General features: G+C 32.8%; 2 protein-coding genes across 6 annotated transcripts; one reads left to right on the top strand and one right to left on the bottom strand.

The window, feature by feature from the left end:
- Window positions 1-264: 264 nt before the first annotated feature.
- Window positions 265-16,012, bottom strand: LOC411052 (sialin). 5 transcript variants are annotated; one of them, XM_016911815.2, is made up of 13 exons: window positions 12,917-13,047; window positions 12,496-12,581; window positions 9,521-9,593; window positions 8,649-8,707; window positions 8,242-8,450; window positions 6,513-6,749; window positions 6,307-6,391; window positions 4,258-4,475; window positions 3,868-4,017; window positions 3,657-3,789; window positions 3,431-3,586; window positions 3,273-3,358; window positions 265-3,095 (listed from the first exon to the last, which is right to left on the bottom strand). In XM_016911815.2, exons 3-13 carry the CDS (start codon window positions 9,535-9,537, stop codon window positions 2,871-2,873), a joined length of 1,575 nt encoding a protein of 524 aa, XP_016767304.1. In that variant the 5' UTR covers window positions 9,538-9,593; window positions 12,496-12,581; window positions 12,917-13,047; the 3' UTR covers window positions 265-2,870. The 5 variants fall into 5 exon arrangements, with proteins under 5 accessions (XP_016767304.1, XP_016767303.1, XP_006558726.1 ...); XM_016911814.2 differs by having other exon boundaries at window positions 12,496-12,770; window positions 12,917-13,008; XM_006558663.3 differs by lacking the exons at window positions 12,496-12,581; window positions 12,917-13,047 and adding an exon at window positions 15,734-16,012.
- Window positions 16,013-16,559: 547 nt separating this feature from the next.
- On the top strand, window positions 16,560-21,096 carry LOC100576476. Its single transcript, XM_026440418.1, has 14 exons — window positions 16,560-16,996; window positions 17,171-17,324; window positions 17,402-17,495; window positions 17,859-17,995; window positions 18,069-18,209; window positions 18,389-18,465; window positions 18,544-18,664; window positions 19,216-19,383; window positions 19,459-19,673; window positions 19,739-19,895; window positions 19,998-20,137; window positions 20,207-20,405; window positions 20,520-20,713; window positions 20,826-21,096. Exons 1-14 carry the CDS (start codon window positions 16,917-16,919, stop codon window positions 20,914-20,916), a joined length of 1,968 nt encoding a protein of 655 aa, XP_026296203.1. The 5' UTR covers window positions 16,560-16,916; the 3' UTR covers window positions 20,917-21,096.
- Window positions 21,097-21,325: the final 229 nt, after the last annotated feature.

The following is a 21,325-nucleotide window of genomic DNA, read 5'->3' on the forward strand; positions in this document are numbered from 1 at the left end:
CGTTATTCAAAAGTTGTAAAAATTATCAATTATTGTATTATACTTTTTAATAAAAAAATTTCACGAATATTCTAATTTTACAGCATATTTTGTAAAATATGTATATATATTATCAATATTAATATATATTATCAGTATTAGTTCATTAAATTCGTATTCTAAAAAAATGAAATTTCACATATATCAACATGATAGAATAAACAAATATATCTTTTTTAGATTTAATAATAAAAGATCGTAGAAAAAATAAACGTACATAATATAAACGTTTAAAAAATCATGTATTTAATAGTTCGTTTTATGATTCTCTCTGTGCATTTAATTCAATTCTGGTTATAAAAGATAAGCAAATATGAAATTTACGAGCTCATAAATCTTGCCAGTTGTCGTCGATCAATTTTTTTAACAGTAAACGAGTTACCTAACACTTTATTTTCTGCAAAATGACGATAATACCTGAGACGAATATCATCGAGTGGATAAAGACGTGATATCATCCTTCTTTTTCTGTGCCCATTTATCACGTTCTCTAACTCGTTTGTATCGTTTTTATCATTTGATTGTTTTTAAAAAACAAAAAAAAACATTATTCCTCGAATCCAATGACGTTAAAGTGTATTCATTGTATCATCCGATTTATCTATGGATCAACTTTTGATAATTCTGCATAATGCAAACAATTATTGATATTAATGTAATTGGTAACAATGTAATGCAAATGTAAATGATGAAAAAAATTGTGCACAATTGTGACATAATATAATTTTAAATAAAATTAAAATAAATTAAACAAACACGAAATTTTGTATCGATACACGTGTAAGGTGTAACAATCAATAATGCTATGCGTTTACTGAAATTATATATGTATCATATATTTTTTTCATTTACTTATATGCATATATTCGTATCAAGAACTCCGTGGCATAGATTTTGTAGTGGTGATTCGATTACAAAATAACGTACGGTTTGCTTGAAAAATGCTCGTGGCTTATAAATATCTTCAAAATTGTCGATAGTCTCGTGATCATTGAGATTTATCATTAACGAACAATTCTGTATTTTAGATCGCATCGATGGCACAGAAAAAAAAATACGAAAATGCATACACATATACAATAATTATTCGATTTAAAATGAAAGAAAAAATTATTATCTTTTTTTTTATGCGCGCAGAGATGTTCATTTTGTACACGTATTTACGCAAGAGATTTTCATTTTCATCTTTTAAATTTTGCGCAATATAATTTTTTAATTAATTTCATCTTTAATTTTGCGCATTATACGTATATAATTTTTAATACGTATTTAATTATTAGCGTAACAACACGTACATGCTATTAAGTATCCGTGTGTAACTTAAAATATATACTTATAAATAACAAACGAAGAAAAAACATGACTTATCGTTATTTAAACGACGTCAATATAAAAATAATTAAAATTACAATACTTGAAAAAACATCGTCTCTTAATATACCTTACACGAATGAAAATTATGAAATGTGAATTGAAAAAATGAATTCTAATCCTAACAGATGATCTACAAAAAATTTTTATGTTCATGTAACGTTTCTTTCTTTTTTCTTTTTTTTTTTTTCTTTTTTTTGGACATTATAGTATATAAATATTCAATTTTTTTTTCAGCGAAACATGACTAGTAAATGTTAACAATGATATAACAATGAGACTTATTTATCGCAGAATATAAGTACTAAAGTAAGTATATTACGTGTTCTCTTACAATGAATTCAAAAAGAATTGTGACTAAGGCAAGGCATCAATTTTTAGTGTAGTATACTTATATAATTCATCTGTCTTTTCCTCTTCGTCTTATAAATTTCACTACTTCTATTCTACAGCGTATTTGGATTTTCTCTTTTCCTTTCTTACGCATCTAACAAGTTGATAAAATATCGATTTAATAAGTTAATAAGTTAATAAAATCACCGGCAAAAATTGTAGAAAGAAATTAATTATGATAGCTTATTAGATTTTACGAACAATATAGAGCACGTAACAATGAGAGCAATAATAACAAAAATCGTGAATCCTATGAATTAAGCCATTTTTAAAATATTAATTTATATAAGAGAGATAATGAAAAAATAAAGAACACTAAGAGCAACGGCTTCCAAACTTGGACGAGTATATATCATGGAGAAAAAAAATCGATCAGTCTTTTGTTGAAAAATTTTCGAAAATTGTTAAAATCAACAATCGAACAAATTTATCGATCCTAATTTTTAGAATTTCACGGAGAAATATTTCTGAAAGTGAGAGAAAAAGAAAAACATTAAAAATTGTTAAAAGTTGGAGCCTTGAAAACTGTTGCTTTGGTGCTCTACGTTCTACAAGATTCATCCCACCCTGTTAGATGGAAAATAGAGAGAAAAAAAGTTTAATCACAGAGACGGCAAATGGACAAATAATCGTCTCGAATCGTAAGAAATGGAACGTAATCGATCGCAATTATTATTATTTTTTTTTTTTGTGCTTTCACTTCGTTTCACAAACGCAAGAATTGGCGAATAAACGAAGCGTTTGCTCGTTACCCGAGACTGTCCTCATAAAAATATTCTTTGAAACGTTACAACATTACTTATATTACCCTGAGTGCTATATCAACTCCTCCTCGTTTACACACTACCATCTCTATTTACATAGATATACAGAGAGAAAGAGAGAGAAAAAAAATAAACATTTTCACGTCGAAAAAACTTATACATATATATATATATATATATATATATATGTATATATAATTTTAGATTGCCTCTTCCTCGAGATCCAAGGAGAAATACTTGTAATAGCTGTCACGTAATCCGTGCGCTTCTTTTTTCTTCGTTCAACGAGAGAAATCGATCGTGTTACGCTTCTTCGGACATGTTGGACAGAGATGTGACAATTTTTCCGTTCTTTTGCGGTGATTCGTTTAAAGGCTGAGAGTCTTCTTGTACCGATTGAGGATACTTTTGATCAGGATAATTCCACGGCTGGATATCACCCGTACCGAAGATTTGATAAACGATATAGGTAGCACAGGCGACGCAAGCTGTCACCCCAAATACTTGCCTCCATGCGTCGAGGGCTTGCTGTGAATTGAATTTTCTCGTTAACTTTTGAGTACGAGCATTGAACATCGAGTACATGTGCAGAAAAAATAAGAAATTTAGTAAATGAAAGATAAGTATCAAAGGGAAAAGGGATTCGAATGAACGAAGAATGTAGTTTTCATCAATTGAATAAAATATTATAGAATTTTTACTCACGCTTTCTTGGGTGAGGAGGCCAGCTACGATGGGAGATAGGAAACTGGCGGTCATATGAATCGTCTGTGTAAACGCCAATATTGGTCCTAACAGCAACGAGCCACGTGATAATAAATAATTCAGCAAATATCGTTCGCAATATTTGATCAGCCACTTACCAGCAAAATTTGGCGCTATATCGACGATATTTGCCATGGCTCCTGCATAGGAAGCAGTGATAAGAGTAACGGCTACAAACCAGACCACTAAAACGAGAACGATGTCGCACCCCAGATAGCCAATTAACACCAACATTATACCAGGAGCTACTTGAGCTGCGAAGTAATCTTGCCGTTACACGATTTGTTGAATATTTTTAGAAACTTGATTCTAAGGAATACGTACAAGAGACGGTGAACACTTTTCTGACATTCGTCAACGACAAAATCTGTCGTGTGATCAGAACATCGGCTATGTAGCAGAATGCAACAGAACTGAAGTAACTACAGATGAATGGTAAACCAGACAGTACTCCATTCTGAAATAATAATAATAATAAATTATCCTCATCGTAGATATAATTTATAAAAAGAAAATGCTCGTTTCAAGCGTGTACCGCTTGGATGCTGAATCCTAGAACTGTTTTCATGTACATTGGTCCAGAGATGATGAATATATAATGAACCCAGATCCTGCCGAACGTGGTTATTCCGATCGACCATGCTGGCCAGGATGTAAGAATGAACCTCCACGGAACTGGCATATTCTTGGAACGAAAAGAAAAAAAGAAAAAAGAATTAATCAAACGCAAAATGTATCGATAGAGATTGATTCCTCGTGCAAAAAATAAATAGAATGACAATTTTCGAGAAAATTGGCTACGAAGAATTTTAGAAAGACATCCAACACGTGCACTTGTATAGTTTTAAAATTTAAAATTCTTGTTATAATTCGACGAGGATTAGAGAAAGAATATTCAAAAATCGCGGACTTGGCCGGACTTTACCTCGTCTCTAACTTGATTCCCTACACTCCCTTGAATGTATCGTAGCTCCTGCTGGGATATTCTGGGATGAGAGGCCGGTGTGTCGAAGGCGAAGAAGTACCAGAAAAAGCACCAGATCATACCGATGCTGCCGGTAGTATAAAAGACAGCTCTCCATCCGAAGTGAGCAATGATGAATCCGCACAGTGGATAGGTTAACCCGATGCCAAAACTGAACCCTGAATATAGATAATCTAGATGTTAGGAGTAGCTCACCCCACAACCCGGAAGGAAGCTGAAACATGATGCTTGTCGAATGGCTTCGCCTTGGCTCGTGTACGATTCATGCGTGGCGACGATCGCTCTTCAGCGGTGGCGTATATTTCACCCTGTAAAGCGATTCAAGTAGTGACTTAGTACGACGGGATGAGGATGAGCGCACGTGAGACGATGCTGTGTCTACAGTGGAACAATGAAACTTCTATACCTGAAACTATATATCAACAGCGCCAACGAACAACGCCTTCGAACCGACTCACTCCTGAATTTTTTTTTCGATTTCACTTGAATTTACAAATTATCAAAGAGCTTCATATTTTCATTCGACATTCTCTATTTGCAATTTCGAAAATTTCTATGAGTATTACAAGGATGATTCAATAATTATCAAATGCTTTATCGATCATGATTTTGTCACGAGAATACGATCAAGAAAGAGCAACGTGCTAATTAGTCTGAAGATATAGTCAGAGGCTACGAATCTATAAGAGATTCTCAGCAAAGTATGAGGATATAATGATCGTTGGAATCATTAAAAATGTTTTTTGAGAAGAATGTAAAAAAGACTTATATATAAAGCAAAGAGAATATATTGAGAAATAATATTATATATATATATAATATAATAAAAAATTATTTTGATATTAAATTAAGAATAACTATTGAATCACCTTCAAGCATTATCCATTGATAATAAAGTATAGCTGACTCGAGAAGAAACTAAATCATCACACATGAATCTCTTTGAGGGGGGTATAATTTTCTCTCTTATCTCAAATCCAGCCTTGATTATTAACATGGTACAGGGTTTCATGACGATAGTAACACATATGAACTCACATTCCTCTGCTGCTACGTCAATATACCGATCAGAACGAACTTACATACGATCAATAATAATATAACGCATAATCAGCGAAACAAAAGATCATAAACGATTCGCATAATCGACAATAGCAGAGAGATATTGCACGCACCAAGGCTAGGCCGTCACGACGCGAATGAAAAGGAAACAAAAAAAAAATATATATATATATTTATATATATATAAAAAAAAATACACACGGGTATATAAATATGTAAAACAGAATAAAATCATCGTTATTATTATCATTCGTTTCCGGTAAGTTTGAGTGAGAAGGATGATTATTACATCGGCCGGTTGTGAACAAAGGCGTATACGATAGATTCTCGCTGAGTCGGCAGGACTGACACAGTATAAAATAGATAATAATGAGAAATAACGTGTATACAAAACGTGTTGCTGTCGATTGCCCGGCTGATTCTACCAGCTGGAAGTATACTCGGGCCTTTCTCATGCTGTTGAGCGGTTGCTGATGAGTATACCCCTCGTTCCGGCGAATGCAACCAAGTGGAGCTTAAAAAGCAATCAGAGAAGAAAATGAAAGAACCGCCCCATTCTCGATCAACAAAATCAACATATAATAATACGTATTATATGTATATGTATATATATATATATCTGTTGATCCGTGAATTTTGACTGAAAAATAACAAAACCTTTTCGTTTATTTTTTTTCTCTTTTCTTATAGGATAAAATGTGCTTCTCATTCGAACTTCCGCTTCTCCTATTCTGAAAGAAGCGTCAGACTGGTATTAGTCATTATCCATATCGTTGAAACCAAAACAGAAAAAGGGGGAAAGAAAGAAAAAGAAAAGGAAGAATGACGATCAGACGGAATTGAAATTAGATTTCTATAGTCTCGTGTATTTCTGGCGGCGTGCGTGTCGAATTTTCGCTACAATGTGGAAGAATAGATGATACTCACCTTGGAAGGAAGACATGAAACGTGACCTCTCCACTGGCGGGATCCAGTGTCCGACAATGGCGTACATCGCGGGCCACGTGAGTCCCTAAATACAATGGTTATAATGGACTCGTTTTGAAAGGTTGCAGTAACGATTGATATACGTGTATAGAATTTCTTCATCGGTTTATTATATATTCTTTTTTTGGGAAATGAAGAGTACTTACACTCGCGACACCCTGTATACTGCGAAGCGCAATCATGAATCCATAATGAATTCCTGCTGCAGAAGGCATCAATAAACTGCAGATCGCAGTGATCAGTTGTGAACCGCCGAAAATAGCTTTCGTGCCAAAATATTGTGTGAGCACACCACCAACTACTTGTGACAGTATGTAACACCAATAGAATGAACCGCTAATGGCGGATTGTATGGTTGGACTCCAATCAAATTCCCCTTGATCCTGAAGAAAAATAATATTTGTATTTGTTTTTTTTTTTTTAATTCACATTTGCAGAAAGGATTTATTAATATACTTTAACATATCTGAAAAATTCTTCATTTTGTACAATTGCATGTTTCATTGTTTATTATAACTCTAATTATTTCTTAAATATTTTAGTGCAAATCGAAAACAATTAACAAAAATAGAAATTTCGTTGAAATTAAAGCAAATTATTACAATGAACAAAATAAAACAATAATGAGCAAAATGATAAAATAAAAATATTTCTGTAACTACAATATTATTTTAATTATAAATAATTATACTAAATAATTATAAATGACAAGCAATTTTTTCGCTTTTATTCATTATCAATAAAATAAATTTGTTTCAATTACGTATAATAATTATCAATAGGAAAATTTTTATTCCGTAAAAGATATTAAAGAAAAAAATTTACATAATTTTCTTTTATTTATCATCATTTTTTATCTACAAATTATATAGATAAAGCACATACTATTTATAATTAAAATGCTTATCGATAAGAAAAATTATATTTTCAAGAAAGAAGAAAAACATTTCCGCAATTTTGACTTACTTATATATCGTTATTTATAAACAAAATTTTTTTAAAAACCAATATTTGTTTCTGAGAAAAATTTTGTTAACATTTTATAATTATTAACTTATTTTTATTAATGATATTATCTCCATATTATTTCTGTTTTTGGTAAGTATCTAATTCAGTTAATATAATCATAAAATATTATTACGTAAAGATATAGATATACTTGCAAATTAATCTCTCCTTATTCTTTAACTTTGCATTGCAGGATTCGTAGAAGTTACTGCGACTAAAATCATAATCTGTGATTTCTATTCGATAATTCCACGTAATGGTTGCATAAGAACGCGCAAACTTCCTAACCACGTCTTAGTAAATCGTAATGTGATCGTGATTTTAATCATCCTATCAGTTTCAGCCCAATGGCGGAAAGAGTTAACGAGCGTCAGGGATTATTAAGTCCCTGCTGTTAATAAGATTTCATAATCCGTAGTTTTCGCGATCGAGGCACGTGACGTTACGTGGACGAGATTTCTTAACTCCTAATTACAATCAACTGTAATTGATGCGATCTGTATAACATGCAACGTCATTACAAACACTGATGTCCATTTTACACATGCCAGAGAAGAGAAAAATCACATTGTTTACGAATCAGTCCATCAGACACCAATTTTCAAGAAACTAATTATCCGTTACAAAGCAGAGAAAAAAATTATTATTCTCTCAAGAAACTGATCAAGATCGAACAGAAAAAAGTTTAATTCAACTTTAAATCGTTTTATTATTCTTCTGCAAAATGCTATCCATTTCAAATCAACGTACATAATTGTACTTCATCGATTTTACAATTAACACGTCCACGCGATGCCGCGAGAATCGTCAAGATATGCCAAGATCTTTTCTTATTTACAACCTAATCGATCGTTACCGATTTTTTACCTCAAGTTTGATGGGTGCGCTGTTGTTGATGATCGTTGGTGGTGTCACGTAGCAATGCTGAGACGTCACAGTCACGTTGGTGTCCGATGTCATGGATGGGGGTTTCACCATCGCTACCATGGCGATGTTGATATCGTTCCTCATCATGAACGAGACCGTGAATCCCGAAAAGGAGAGCATATAGAGCACAACCCTTGCCGGCACCATGTCTGGAAACGCGAACATGTTCTCTGATCGGAGCCACCATCACCTTAAAGCCTATGAACTTTCACTTTTCTCTTTTCTCTAATGACTCGAATATTTATTTATTTATTAATTTTTTTTTCGCGATACACTCAATACTGTATTTCTATGCACAAAGATTGTACGATCTTTTTTACGATTTGATAGTTTGAAGAGTCCTTTACCTCTCAGTTTTCGCAGGCTGCAGGGTGATCGTGTCTTATATATGGTATGATCTTCGTATCTGCGTAATAGATTGATATTTTTATATAGAAACCAAGGAATCAATTGAATTATAGAGAACGAAAGAAAAGAAGGAGGGCAAAAAAATGAAATGAAAAAGTGTCAATCGCGATGCGGTTACGCGTCAAATAGGATCAAAGAGAAAACGGATTTGGATTGTTGCTACTATAATATAAATTGTCTTAAAACGATTGTTTCTTTTTGATAGATTTTTTTTTAACAGAATTGAGGAAATATTTATTTTCAATTTAAACTCGAAACTGTAATAAGAATCGAAAATAATTATATATACTATTTTGTACTATTTGTTAGATTGAAATAAGATTGAGTTTCATATTTCATGTTATAATAATGTAATTCTCCTTTTTTTTTAATTAGTTCCTTTTTTTCTATTTCTTTGCACAATTATTATTATTTCGAAGAAATATTTATTTGCAAATATATCACTTGTGAAAAAATGAATGTACATCATTTACATCTATTCTAAAAATCTTAATTCTGATTTTTTGGACAATCAGAACAAAAAGAAATAAAACGTTCGTCGACATTTACAGGAGATATTAATCAAGAGAAGAAAAATTTTTCTTAATGTGTTTGACAGATGATCGTCCGAATCCACTTATTCTTCGATCCTAACTTAAGACTCGATATTCAATAGACGTTTACACTCGACTCCTTTTTTTTATTGTGTTGTTTTCGTGACATAAGTACGTATAAATCTCAACAACAGTTTAATGACAATATATTCATCTAATCGATATTTATGAGCAATTATGAGCATAGTTGCTGCATCGACGAGCAGCTAATTCCTTACCTTTGAGATTCTTCCATTTTTATGGCGGTCGATCGTTCTTCCAATCGAAAAAAGAACTTTTTTAACGAAGCACCTAGGATAGAGAAACAAAACGTGAAAAAATTAAATCCAGATATGAAAATCTATTAATTAAGTTTAACATATATTGGTTCCGACAACTGATAGATGGTTTAAATAAAAAAAAAAAAAAAAAAAAAATTATACGATTTGTAAATCACTGTGAGACACTAATAGAGATTAATAGGTATCATTACATTATGGATAAATCGCTTTGGCGATTTAACTATTAAGCTCTATGCATTATTATTATCGTATCGCAGACATCTGTTATATTATTTAAATAGTCAATTATTAATCTATTCACATGAAACGCAATTCGATGCAATTCTATATGGAAGTTTTTATCTATTCTCTTTCTTTTATCAATTAATTAATTAAAACCTCGACACATTTATGTAAAAATGTTGCAATAATATCACGTTTGTACTTTTATGCAACTTCCTTAAATCCATATATTTATCGAGATCGCGCACGCAACGTGCAAATCATAATTCGACTGTAACCACGCGAATAAACCTTTTGATAGCAATTATTGATCCTAATTAGTCTCTCGTTTATTTTTTTCGCGGGGAATAATAATAAATGTTTTTCACATTGTGTGTTTGTCAACGACAAATCTTTTTCCCGAAAGATAAAAGATAAAAGAAGAAATTACGGGAGGTGGATAAATGGATAAAAGGAGTTTTTCACCCGTTTACACGTGCGTGACCGTGTTAATTTTTCTCGATCCTTCTCTCTCGAATAACGTGTTCTTGTTAGAGATCGATGGAGGAATAAAATGTTCAGAATTTAATAGCGGGCTCGTGAGGGCGTGATGAAATTCCGACACGAAACTCATATAGTATTCAACGATCTTCATGATCAATTCGCGAAAGGTCGAAGCTCATATCGCGGCAAAAGGCAAAAAAATCATCTGAACGACCTTGCATTCTTTCGACGAGAGGATGCCGCATTGTTTTTTTGCAAATTTTGTATTCCATTCATATGTAGGATAATATATAATAAATAGAAGAATACGCGGGAACAATGAGAAAAAAGTTATGTATTGTTTTATCTGTTTTGCTTACGAGATGTAATAAATTTGTAATTATATTTTCAATAGGGGAATTATATCTTCGGTTCGTGAACATTTTGACGAGAGTGAAAGTTACAATAAAGTCACTTTCAACAGAAGTATCTATTTATAAAAAAAATATATTTTTTTAGGTGTCTTAGGGATCGAGAGTTGCTCTCAACAATTTTTTCGCAAATGGACAACTGCGTCGAGACTAACTCCAATAAGTAACTTTCACTCTCAACATTTTATCTACTAACAAAAAATAATAACTCCCGATTCACCAATCCTTAAATGTATTCGTCTGAAATTTTCTTTTATTTATTATTTATCGAAGAAACGAGAAAAATAAATTAAAAATTAGATATTTATTCATAGAAATATTTGAATATATATTAAAATATTCTGGTTGAAAAATTGGACAGGAGTTTCTTTAAAATTCGAATGAATATCAAAAAGTATTTGAATAATAGCCACGAAGACAATGCAATGGAGACATTTAATCAAATCTTAAATACTCTCATCAAATACGAATTAATACAACATAAAATTTACAATAAATATATATATTAATTTCTCATATTATTTTTAAATCTCGAAATCCATTTGTTGCAGTACACTTTATATATCTTTATCAGTAATGATAGAGATATATGAATAATGATAATCAATTTAATTCTTTGTAATCAATTTGAGATATACAAATAAACAAAATTAAATTTAAAAAAAAAAATATACGCGTATAAAATGTACATAATCGTAAGATAACATGGTGGTTGATTATTGATAGCGAGGCCAGTAATGTAACGTTATATTATCTGAATAATGCAAGAGCAATTTCTCATTACGACTATTATGACCACTAAAAGGAATAAAATCAGTGAAATTGACATTGTAAGCACTTCCAATATTCGCCCAATTCAGTTTTCACGTTTAATTCATTCTGCAAATTCTTTGACGATTCATATCACGCTGTGTTTGCAATATTTTTCAATCGTGTTAATTCAACAGTTAATTCATGTGTGATAAAATAATTGCAATGCACATTTTTCGATTCGAAAGTGTGCATTTAATTTGAGACGAATTTCCTCTATTCAAAAATTGCATTGTCATCCAATGTTCATGCAAAATAGCTTTGCCGTTTGTTCTTTATTTATTTATTCCTTATTCATATAGCAATTACATAATCGAACGTTGATATTAAATCCTCATTACATACATTTTATATTCATTAAACCTTAACTTAATGAATCGATCGTACTTTCATAATTAGACGAAGATCGATTCGCGTGAATAATGTTTCCCGGGTAGAGGAATCAATACGATTCTTCGAATTCTTTGTACATTTTTCCTGCATAATTCAAATTACTAGACGCATTATTATAAAATCTGACGAATTTTTATTGAAGGCTATTTCTTTTTTATTCTAATTTTTATGAAATAAATTATTTACTTCTCGAAGTTATCTATTCTTAGAATACTTCCATTGAAATTTTAATCTTCATTTTTTTCTGATATTATTTTATCTTTGCGTTACAACAGTTTGATACACGATTCGCTACTCCGATTGATTTAAAATTTTTATAAGAATTCATGTATTAAAATTGATAATGACGAGGCATAAAAATATGTATATTGATGCGCATGGAATTCATATACTCGTATAAAGAGGCAATGCTTTACATTGCTAATTTTATATCTATGAAATCTTGTTTTATACATATTTTCCTATATCGCAATCGTATATAATAGGAAAAATGAAAAAACCAAACTTATAAAATGACAGAATAGATTAACATGTAATTGCATTTTTTTTATCATAATGCAGTAAATATAAAACTGGAAAACATTTTTTACTCACAGCGAAGCACGTGGCTAATTCAAGTTTCGCTCTTCCTGATTAAACTCCAATCCAGCGTTTACACCATTCGTCGAATCACGCGAGAACTTTTATGAAAATAACGAATAAATTTCACAATCTTTTTTTTCCAAATATCGATAAAAATATCACGAGTATACGTGATACGAAAACAAGTACGAATAAATCAACACTAATTTTTCTTTTCTTCTTTTTTTTAGATAATCAATCGCGTCAAATAATGAAAGGAGAATATTATCGATGAAATATCGAAAAATCTAAAAAAAGAAAAAACGATAACAAATATTATCTCTCGAATAATTATAAGTTTCGAGATTAAACGAAAAGAGAGTCGAGTCGAAACGAAGAGCAATGTCGCGTTCGAGTCGATCTGTGGTCGACAACTGACGCCTGAGGAGCAGACCTTTTGATTAAAGTTAGTGAAGTACGGAAGAAATCAACCCGGACGAGGAGAACGGCCGACACTGAAAAGCGGCCGAACCACGAGGCATTGACTATCTTGCAGGCCCCACCACTATCGCGTTTTAATCAATCGGGTAGGAAGTTCGCAAGGATTGTAAGCATAACCGCGAACGAGGAAACGTGACGGTGACAATGACGTTCCGGCTATAACATGTATTTGCTAATATATCTCGCTTGTGACATAGCGGCGACCACGCGTCCAGACGCCTCTCCCGACGACCGGATATTATATCAACGTGATCGAATAAACAATGGATGGCATGACAAAGGATAATAGGTGTTAATTGGAGTTCGAAAGCGAGACATATAATCCTCCGAGCCGCTTATTAGTTTTCGTGTGCATAAAGGGTTTCATGAAGGGGTGTAACGATGGATCAACTACTTATTCTTTCACAATTATCATGGTAAATCTTGTTAATTTGAACATTTAGACAATCGTTTAGATAATCAGGTATAAAAGAAACTTTTGTGTATTTTTTTCACTTGAAAAAAATCGATCAAATTGTATGAAATTTATAGAATTAATAATTAATTTTTGTTTATAAATTGGAATTGTTTGTACTATAATAAATATTATTTCCGTTTAAATAATCGATAGTAAAGGAAACTTTTGGTATATATTTTCTTTTTTTATTTGAAAAAATATTGAGAAAAATTGGCGTGCACAAAATTGCATAAGTTTGTACAATTGATGGATGACGAATGTCTTTTTTTTTTTTATTGGAATTGTTTTTATTGTGGTTAAGATGAATTACTTATTCTTGCTATTTTTTATTTCATGAAACAGATGCACGTTTCGACTTTGAATTGAATGTAAATTATAGTTGAAAATCTCATAGCATATTGAAGAGTTACTGAACGATTCGAAAAACAATTTCGATTCGATTTTAATTGGGTTTTATTCTAGTATTTCACTATAAGAAACACTATAAAAAATTAAATATTAAGTAAAAAATCGAGTTTAGAGTGAAAACATATTTTTTAAACATAAATAAGACTTTTTAACATAATAACCATTAAAAGATGATAAGATTATGTATATTGAATAACAAAACATTTTCAAATATTCACTATATATGAGGTTACTCATAAATCATTAATGGAAATAACAATATAAGCAAAGAAAGAAACTTCCTCGAATTTGTTTGAATTAATTTTTATGCAAATTTTCTTTTTCGTTCATACTTTAATGTCACGAACATCGTTCGCAAGGTTGCCACAATGAAACGAGTCAATTTCCAATGATCGATTAATGTCTGTTAATGTCTATTAATATCTATTAATTGCGTGGAAAACGCAATTCGTTTGCTATCTACATTGAATGAACTATGAACGTACAACAGGTGTCATTTGATATTTCATATACGCCATATTGTCTAAGCCTTTATTTGGAAAACTATTATAATTGTAACACGATATAAGATTAATTAAAAGTGTATTATTAGTACTACGTAGATAATGGTAATATTGTATTTATTATCAAATGTTTAGTACATAAGATTGTATGAATCCATAGTGAGTATTTTCTCGATAGGGGTGATATTTATTTCTATTAATTTCTGCTTTTTCAAGTTTAATTTGATAAATATTAATTTATGATAATTATTAAAGACAAATGTAATAATTAGGTAAAAGCAATATAAATCTATTTTTAAAATTTGTTTGTAATTTCTACCTCAAAAATTGATTTGGATTAATATCGATTATCTCATTGAAAATATTCAGAATATTGAAAATTAATAAAATTTATTTCGATAGAGAATGTAGAAAGCAAATAATCTTTCTCAATTTTATCAATTGTACATTTATTTGATGACTAAGCCTTATCGTTGCGTGAAGCGGAAGAAATATGCGTCTTCTGAATTTTATACTCGGTTATATTAAGCTTAATTATTTCTTAAGTTAAGTTGACCCTATTAAACTGTATAAGCAAGTCGGGTCACACGATTCGCTCGATGGAAATTCTTGAGCCGGCCGGCATCAAATTAGACATGTGATCAATCCTCGTGATATTATTGGTCGCCCTCGATTCTTTGATTATTTTTTTCCTTTTAAATTTTTCCAAAAATTAAGTATCTATTTGCTCATGTAAAATATTTAAGATACATGTATTGCGGATTCTTCTATTTGATAGATAATATGCTAACATAAACATTTTCTTCAACTTCTTTCAATAATTTCACAGACAATTATGCTGGTTTTATAACTAAAGGAAGGATCTGTAAAAAAAAAGGAAGGATTATATGAAGGATTATAAGAAATATATGTTTAGAAGATATTAAGGTTAAGGTTATAGAAGTATTGGAATCAATTATAAATAAAAACTTATACTTTAAATGTACAAAGCAACATAGCTATGAACAATCTATAAATGCTGAATTATTTAAGACATCGTTCAAGAATATCGAGCATGTAATACGTACCGGCAATTTTGATAATCAGCTATCGATAACTTATTGGCACGTACATTAATAGTTCGTTATAAAGTTATCACAGATTACGTCATTCGAAATATGTATTTTCAATCACTGTACTTTGTTCTATTATCCAATTGCACGATATAGATGAATATCCACGAAATGAAACATCTTCAATGACAACGAATTCTAACCTCGCCGCAGCGACGCTTTCTTACAATTTTGAGGTTATGTCCGTTCGAAACGATGTTTTCTATTACGGATGCAGCACGTGGCCGTGGCCTTCGTTCTCAAAAATGGGAATAGGAGAAAGGAAATGATCGATCGTGACAGTGACTCACCGCCGGTCTGTTTTTGCTTCCGGCAAAGTGTTGCAACGTTCCGGCCCTCACATTTTTCCACAAAAGCACGGGTGCACACTGTGCTTCACGCGTTCACCGACATTTTCTCGTTAACACAGCAAATCGTGAACTCGCTGTCATTCGAACTGGATCCACGAAACACACATTCATGTAAGAACCACGGAATCACAAGCACTCGATGCTATGGCGTTACGCCGAGGCGCCCTTGCGCTCGTTGCTCCGAGGCGCAATGGTCACGTGACCCAGTGGCAAATATGTTCGCGCGCCGATCGATTCGAAGCCATTGCGTCGTCACGCGGCGTCGCGTCATGTCGTCTTCCTCTTTATTATCTGCTCTTTTAAATTGAATCGTAAAATATCTGTAAATATATTCCACGAATGAGATAGAATATATAAAGTTTTAGAAAAAAAAAAAATATGAAAATTCATTGCACCATTTAACAAAGTAAAAGTGATTTGCAGAAATCGAGTTTTAATAACGTCATATCATATCATTGAAAGAAATTATATAATTCGGTATAAAACATGTGTGAGAAAATGTGTTCACGTTTACATTTTAATATCTTTTGTATGTTTATTAAATGTTTATTAATAAACTATTAACCTATGATAATGCATTTTTCTCCATAATAACGAATGAATCATTCGTACATCCACTTTAAATAGGTCAAAGCGGCAAGAAGGTCATGTACTTTCACTGCTTCGAACTATTTCAGAATATATGTATATCAATCCGTCGTTTTACGCCTTGCGTAATTTCTTGCGTGTTTTCCCCCCTCCGTCTTTTCTTTTTTTTTTCTTTTTTCTTTTTTTTTTTTTTTTCTCCACTTGATATTTTTCTCTACTGTTGGATTCCGCACATTTTAGAGTGGCGTAAACTGTAACCATTAGCATCAATTAAAATTCTCTGAACGAGGCCATTCAGCGTAGAATGAATTTCGCGGTAATAAATGATCGTGCGTAACGCGAAACGCATTACTGGTCAACTTCTCATCGATCTTTCGTTCGATTATAAACTGTCACCAATTGCGAAGTTCACGATCGATCCCTTCCTGAACCTCGTGTACTGTAAATGCAACGTTCGGAATTGCTTTCGGAAAATCCAACATAAATTTCCAATGTCAATGCTAACAAACTCGTCCTAAATGTCGTCATATACACGATGAGCCATTCGAACAATCCCGCCCATCAACGAAAAAAATCTGCAAAGTGCTGTCCGGCTACGACTCTTCCGCATCACAAGTATTTCCGATATCGTGTTTAAAAATACGATTGAAGTAACGATCTTTACGATTTTCCCATCCTTCGATCGAGAAAAGAGAATCGTTAACTGCAATTTGAACGCGATACTAGAGCGAGCAAACGGGAGCCATTTCTAGGTTATACGTCTACATCTTCCTTATATCTATTCTTAAGGCTTAAACGAATTTCCTCGACCTCGACGTACATAGTGGACGATGATGAATGCGTGAACCGGGTGAAAAGTGCCTCTTTAGAAAACACAAGTATCTTGGTCCCCAGAGATCGTCAGAGAGATGTTAATCATATCGACCGAAGGATCGATAAAACGGTAACACGTATTTCCCCTTCGTATCATTCAAGATCAATCGTCAAACTGTAATTTCCCTGTTTCACGCGTATCCTCAGACTTCTAATACAGGATTTAGTGGTAGAAAATTTTGGAACTGTCATACAAGACCGACAAACGTCTTCGTGCCGGAGAATTCCGTAATTCAAGAGGGTAATTATATTTATGAGTATACAATTATTTGCACGCCAAGCGGGCAAAGAAGTCTTCTCTATCTTTCGACGCGTGTATAATTTTATGGTTACGTGTATTCCCATCATTTTTTCCTCTTTTTTTTTTCTTCGAACGATTATGCGTTTGATCGATTAAAAAAAATAGAAAAAAAAAGGAAAACGTGATTAAAACGTGATTGCATCGCTCGACACGATCCCACATTTTATTAACCACGGATTAATTGTTGATTGGCGGACATTGGACGGCCTCTTCGAAGCGGAGAACAAGTTTCTATTTACTCGAGATCGAATCTTTCCGCCTAACTTTTGATTAATTTTGATCGATTAATACTGATTGGCGCAGAAAGCGAGTTGATCGGCGCGTTGACGAAACAAATATACAAGGTTGAATCTCAAATGCAAAAGGCGCAATCCGATTTAAAGAGGAGCGAAGAACAGATAAGATTGAAGGATCAAGAAATTTACAAGATGAAACGAAAGGTTCCACATCTTTATTTCCTTTTGTCTCTTGTCGAGATTCTCCTGCGAAAATCGAAATTTCAAATTCGTACAGATCAAGGACTGGGAGATCAAGAACAAGAACCAGGAGAGTTTGCGAAAGAAGGAGCAGCAACAGCAACGAGTTCAAGCCGACCAGTCGGAATATCTCTACAGAAGATGTCTGATGCTCGAGCAGAGAATCTTCGAGATGGAGGTTAATTAATTGCTTGTTGATTATAATTAGATCCAGAATATACGGATTATTATTTATCAGCGTTCAGAAAGAATTGGAAGATCTTAGAATATAGCAAGAACAATTTCGAAAATTCGAAAAACTTTTGAAAGAGAAAGTATGGTTTTATCTTATAATAAATTTAATATTCGTGTTCGCAGAAATTCTTGGCCGATTATGGTCTGATCTGGGTTGGCAACTCAACGAACTCCCCAAAGTATCCTGAAACGATTCTCAAGTAAATCGAGTATTTACGTTACTATTTCAATTCATCGACACCCGATCGAATTAATGATCAGTTAGCCGTGCCTTTTAGCAACACCATCGAGACATATTACGACCAGATTATCGCAAACATCGATCAGCTGAACCTGGCCGCTGGCAAGGGTGAAGTTCACGTGCAACACAACGAAAGAGGGAACGGAGCCTCGTTCAAAGTAAATAAATCTTCCTCCGTATTTTCGATTCCTTCTCCCTCTTCCTCTCTATTTCTCTCTGTTCCTTTTTTCGAAAATATGCAATTTACAATGTACGAGCATGAAAAAAATAATTATTTTTAATTTGTTTGTCGAACGTTACGAGATCGGTAGATTGATCGTTGCATGCTCTGATGAAACGCTGCGTTACGTAATCAGAGGTTTTCTTCATCCACATTGGGCGTTAATGGCCGCGTTGCATCGCGATATTCGCACTCGTATCAACGAGGTATATCAATTTTCACTGTCAATCGTTCGCCATGGGTGTATTCAAATGTTGACAGTTGATGTTAATCGAAGAAACCGGTTACGAGTGACAATGACGAGTTACGAGCACGTGGTGCGGGGAAAACGTTGGCACAATTCCAGCCGTCAACTGAGTCGTGGTCTTTTTTTTCTCTCTCAACTTTATATATATATATTTATAAATAAGATAACGATTAATAAAATAATTAAAAGAAAGTTAAGGCAGTTGATCGATTATTAAAGTGTTGTTTAACAATTGTTTAAAGACTCCCTCTTGCATGTCGCTAAAATTCTACAAAAATGGAATGATAGTTCAAGACGGCCCATTACGATCTTACGAGGATCCAGCCACGACGTCATTTCTTAAGGATATCTTGGACGGCTATTTCCCTTCCGAATTGCAAGAGGCTTATCCAGAAGGCGTACCTTTTAAGGTGAAACATCAATTTTTACGTTGTAATGAAAGGGGAGGGAAATATTTCTGCTTTGCTCACATATTTGGTTATTAGGTGGAAGATCACAGGAGCCAATTGTTCTTGAACACGTCCGAGTTTCCTGGCCAAGGTTACCGATTGGGAAAAGAGAGCCTTGCCAATAACACGATCATCTCTAGATCTCGTAGACCCCCTACCGTTAACCAGAGAATGGCTCGTCGTGGCGCCCCTTCCAGAGATAATCTGACTAATTTCGATCCCAACACTCAACTCTTGTCCCCCACAGCTAGGTACCGACAATTAAATTCAATTAAAATTTCGATCGTGACCAATGACGAACTTTGAAACTCATTAGCAAGTCCCAAAAAGCGAAAAGTCCCTCGGAAGGCCCCCCGTTGGAGATGTACGTTCTACGTTCTCAGATTTTAGCGTCTCACAACAATATCTGTTCCGATACCCACTTACAATCCCATATCAATGCGGAGTTGGGTTTGAGCACTCGAAAAGATAAAGTAAAGTTAACGCGTTTGTGTTATGTATCAATGGAAAAATAATTTTAATGTTTTTTTTTTAACGTGCTTGCGTGATATTTCGAATAATTTTTGTTCCACAAGCGTGAGCCGAACAATAGGAACGGAGAATACGATCCCACGACTCGTGAAAGTGGTACAAAGTCTAAAGGTGTTATGAGATTTCCAAGTTCTGGTAGATGTTATCACAGTTCCTCCGATAGATCGTCCAAATTATCGCCCAAGTAAATCCTGATTAAATCGCGATTAAATTTCTTAGATATCCGTTTATTTTTATATCGTTATTGCTTCAGTCGATTGGATGGGGACGATCGATTCAGGCAGCGATCGAGATCTGCAAGTTTACCAAACTCTAGATTTTCTATTAATTCGAGGTCAACACCGAGAGCGAATATTGATGTTAAACAGTATGCAACTCCTCAAATCCAGTCTGGTGTAACGAGGAAGAGTCAACGTTCAACAAGATCAGCTGTACCAGTCAGAAAGAATGCGGTAAGGAGGAAAGAAAGAATATATATAATTCTTTTTGGATATAGAGATAATTTATGAAAAATATTAATATTATTTTTGTTTCTTTTCTTTTTTTTTTTCTCTCCGATATTTCAGCCTCCGATTTTACATCAGATCAATGAACCATCGGGAAAAACAGGCGAGCTCCGATTGAAAGTCAGATCTCTGAATGGCGGTACTGTTTATTTGGTGCACGTATCTGCCGATGAACCAATAGCTCGACTTTATCAGTTATTAGATAAAGCTATGTCAAGGACCGTTCCTCGAGGGTACAAAATTGTTCTCAGCGGGTAAAAATTCGTTCACGATTCACGTTTATAATCAAAATTTCATTATTTTCTTCAAATCTTAATCAAAAATTTGATCGACGAAATATCTGTATTTATCTTTTTTTATTCTCAGATATTCGCCGAGAAGATTGGAACAATTAGGAATAACTTTAAGAGAAATTGGTATTACTAGGGATAGCGTTTTGCATTTAGTGAACGATTAAATGTCAAAAGTGTATCTAACGAATCTCTGAATTTATATTGTTTAAGAAAAAAAAAAAAATATTGTAAAAATATTATATTTATGGAAAATATACACATTATATATTTATGTTTTAATTTTACCGTTTTACGATAAAAAAAATTGCAGCTTTGAAATCTTAATTTACCATGGTTGATAATTACGGAATTACTTGATAATTTCACGAGATGAAATAGAAAATTTTTCTCTTGCACGTTTAAAGAACATTTGGGTTTCTTATTATTTTAATTTAATTTTTTATTTTAATTTAATTTTATTTTAAATTAATTTTTTACTTCATATTCGATAATTTTTATTGAAATAGTTAATTGCATGCTTTGGAAATTTTTTTTACAAATAAAATTACACGTATCGAATGGATAGATTTAACA

The sequence above is a fragment of the Apis mellifera genome, linkage group LG4 (assembly GCF_003254395.2).
Source record: "Apis mellifera strain DH4 linkage group LG4, Amel_HAv3.1, whole genome shotgun sequence".
NCBI lineage: Eukaryota > Metazoa > Arthropoda > Insecta > Hymenoptera > Apidae > Apis > Apis mellifera.

Coding starts and splice junctions, on each gene's coding strand:
- LOC100576476 (XM_026440418.1), top strand. CDS start 16,917: ATGAGCCATTCGAACAATCCCGCCCATCAACGAAAAAAATCTGCAAAG. Junction 19,896..19,997: donor TGAGCACTCGAAAAGATAAA/GTAAAGTTAACG, acceptor TTGTTCCACAAG/CGTGAGCCGAACAATAGGAA. Junction 20,138..20,206: donor TCGTCCAAATTATCGCCCAA/GTAAATCCTGAT, acceptor TTATTGCTTCAG/TCGATTGGATGGGGACGATC.
- LOC411052 (XM_006558663.3), bottom strand. Junction 6,392..6,512: donor GTATACAGGGTGTCGCGAGT/GTAAGTACTCTT, acceptor CATTGTATTTAG/GGACTCACGTGGCCCGCGAT. Junction 3,359..3,430: donor TATAGCGCCAAATTTTGCTG/GTAAGTGGCTGA, acceptor CGTTGCTGTTAG/GACCAATATTGGCGTTTACA.